At 51.6% G+C, this 1,176-nt stretch overlaps 1 protein-coding gene across 1 annotated transcript in view; it reads left to right on the top strand.

Moving 5' to 3' along the window:
* The window catches only part of SIX1 (SIX homeobox 1), a gene marked incomplete at its 5' end in the record, with an annotated part of 2,433 nt that extends 1,553 nt beyond the window's left edge, over positions 1-880 (top strand). The window contains 2 exon segments of the mRNA XM_009648917.1: positions 319-338; positions 492-880. Of these exon segments, the coding sequence (XP_009647212.1) occupies positions 319-338; positions 492-880 (409 nt within the window).
* Between the last annotated feature and the right edge of the window lie 296 nt (positions 881-1,176).

Genomic DNA, 1,176 nt, shown 5'->3' with positions numbered 1-1,176 from the left:
GACGGCTCGGCCCGGCGAAGGAAACAGCCACGGAGGGCATCGCTCCAGTTTTTGGCTCCTCCAGCAACCTCCCCACCGAGTCTCCTAAAGAAAACCCCGCGCCCTGCTCGTCCTCGGGCCGCCCTTTCATTTTTAATTAAAAAGAGAAAATTTATCCTTCCACCCCCACCCCCTTCTCCAACTTTTCCTCCTCGCCTAAATTACCGGGCTTCGCCATGTACACCTATTTAGAGGAAGGTAAAAAGAAATGCGGACGATCCGTTATGGAAATATTAGGCGCTTTTTTTTTGTTTGTTTGTTTTGTTTTGTTTTTTTTCCGGGGAGAGGTATCCTACGATGCGCCATGTACACCTATTTAGAGGAAGGTAAAAAGAAATGCGGACGATCCGTTATGGAAATATTAGGCGCTTTTTTTTTGTTTGTTTGTTTTGTTTTGTTTTTTTTCCGGGGAGAGGTATCTGCTCCTACGATGAAATGAAATGATTTACCAGGGGCATAAGCACAGCGCCCATCCCCGGCGCCTCCTGCCCGCCGTAACATCCCCGTTGTGGGGTTTTTTTGTTTGTTTGTTTTTTGATTTCTTTTCTGCAGGGAGAACACGGAAAACAACAACGCAGCCACCAACAAACCGAACCAACTCTCGCCTCTGGATGGGAGCAAACCCCTCATGTCCAGCTCCGAGGAAGAATTTTCTCCTCCCCAAAGCCCGGATCAGAACTCGGTCCTGCTCTTGCAGGGGAACCTCAGCCACGCCAGGAGCTCCGGATACTCCCTGAGCGGCTTAGCCGCATCCCAGACCCCTCACAGCCTCCAAGGCCACCAGCTCCAGGACTCGTTGCTGGGACCCCTCACGTCCAGCCTGGTGGATCTGGGATCCTAAAGGCCCGCGGCGGGATCGGGAGAGGAGGTTCTGCTCGGGGACAGAGGCTCTGGGTTGTACATAGAGGACAGCACCCGGTTTTACAGCTCGCCCGCTGATTCTTGACGGGACTCTCGGCTCTTTCACACAACCCCACACCGGCTCCTGGTCCAGTTCCCCCCAAGCGTCTCCCACTATTTTATTTTATTTTATTTTAATTTTTTTTCCACGTAGCCAAACGCAGAGAGCGGCAGAAACCCTCAACCCTTCGAGTTCCAACGCGCTGGTCCCAATGGGAATTACAAAAAAAAAAACCC

Source organism: Egretta garzetta, unplaced genomic scaffold, assembly GCF_000687185.1.
Source record: "Egretta garzetta isolate BGI_Z169 unplaced genomic scaffold, ASM68718v1 scaffold311, whole genome shotgun sequence".
In the NCBI taxonomy this organism is placed as follows: Eukaryota; Metazoa; Chordata; class Aves; order Pelecaniformes; family Ardeidae; genus Egretta; species Egretta garzetta.
Note: the sequence above shows the minus strand (reverse complement) of the source record. Positions and strands in the feature narration are given on the sequence as shown.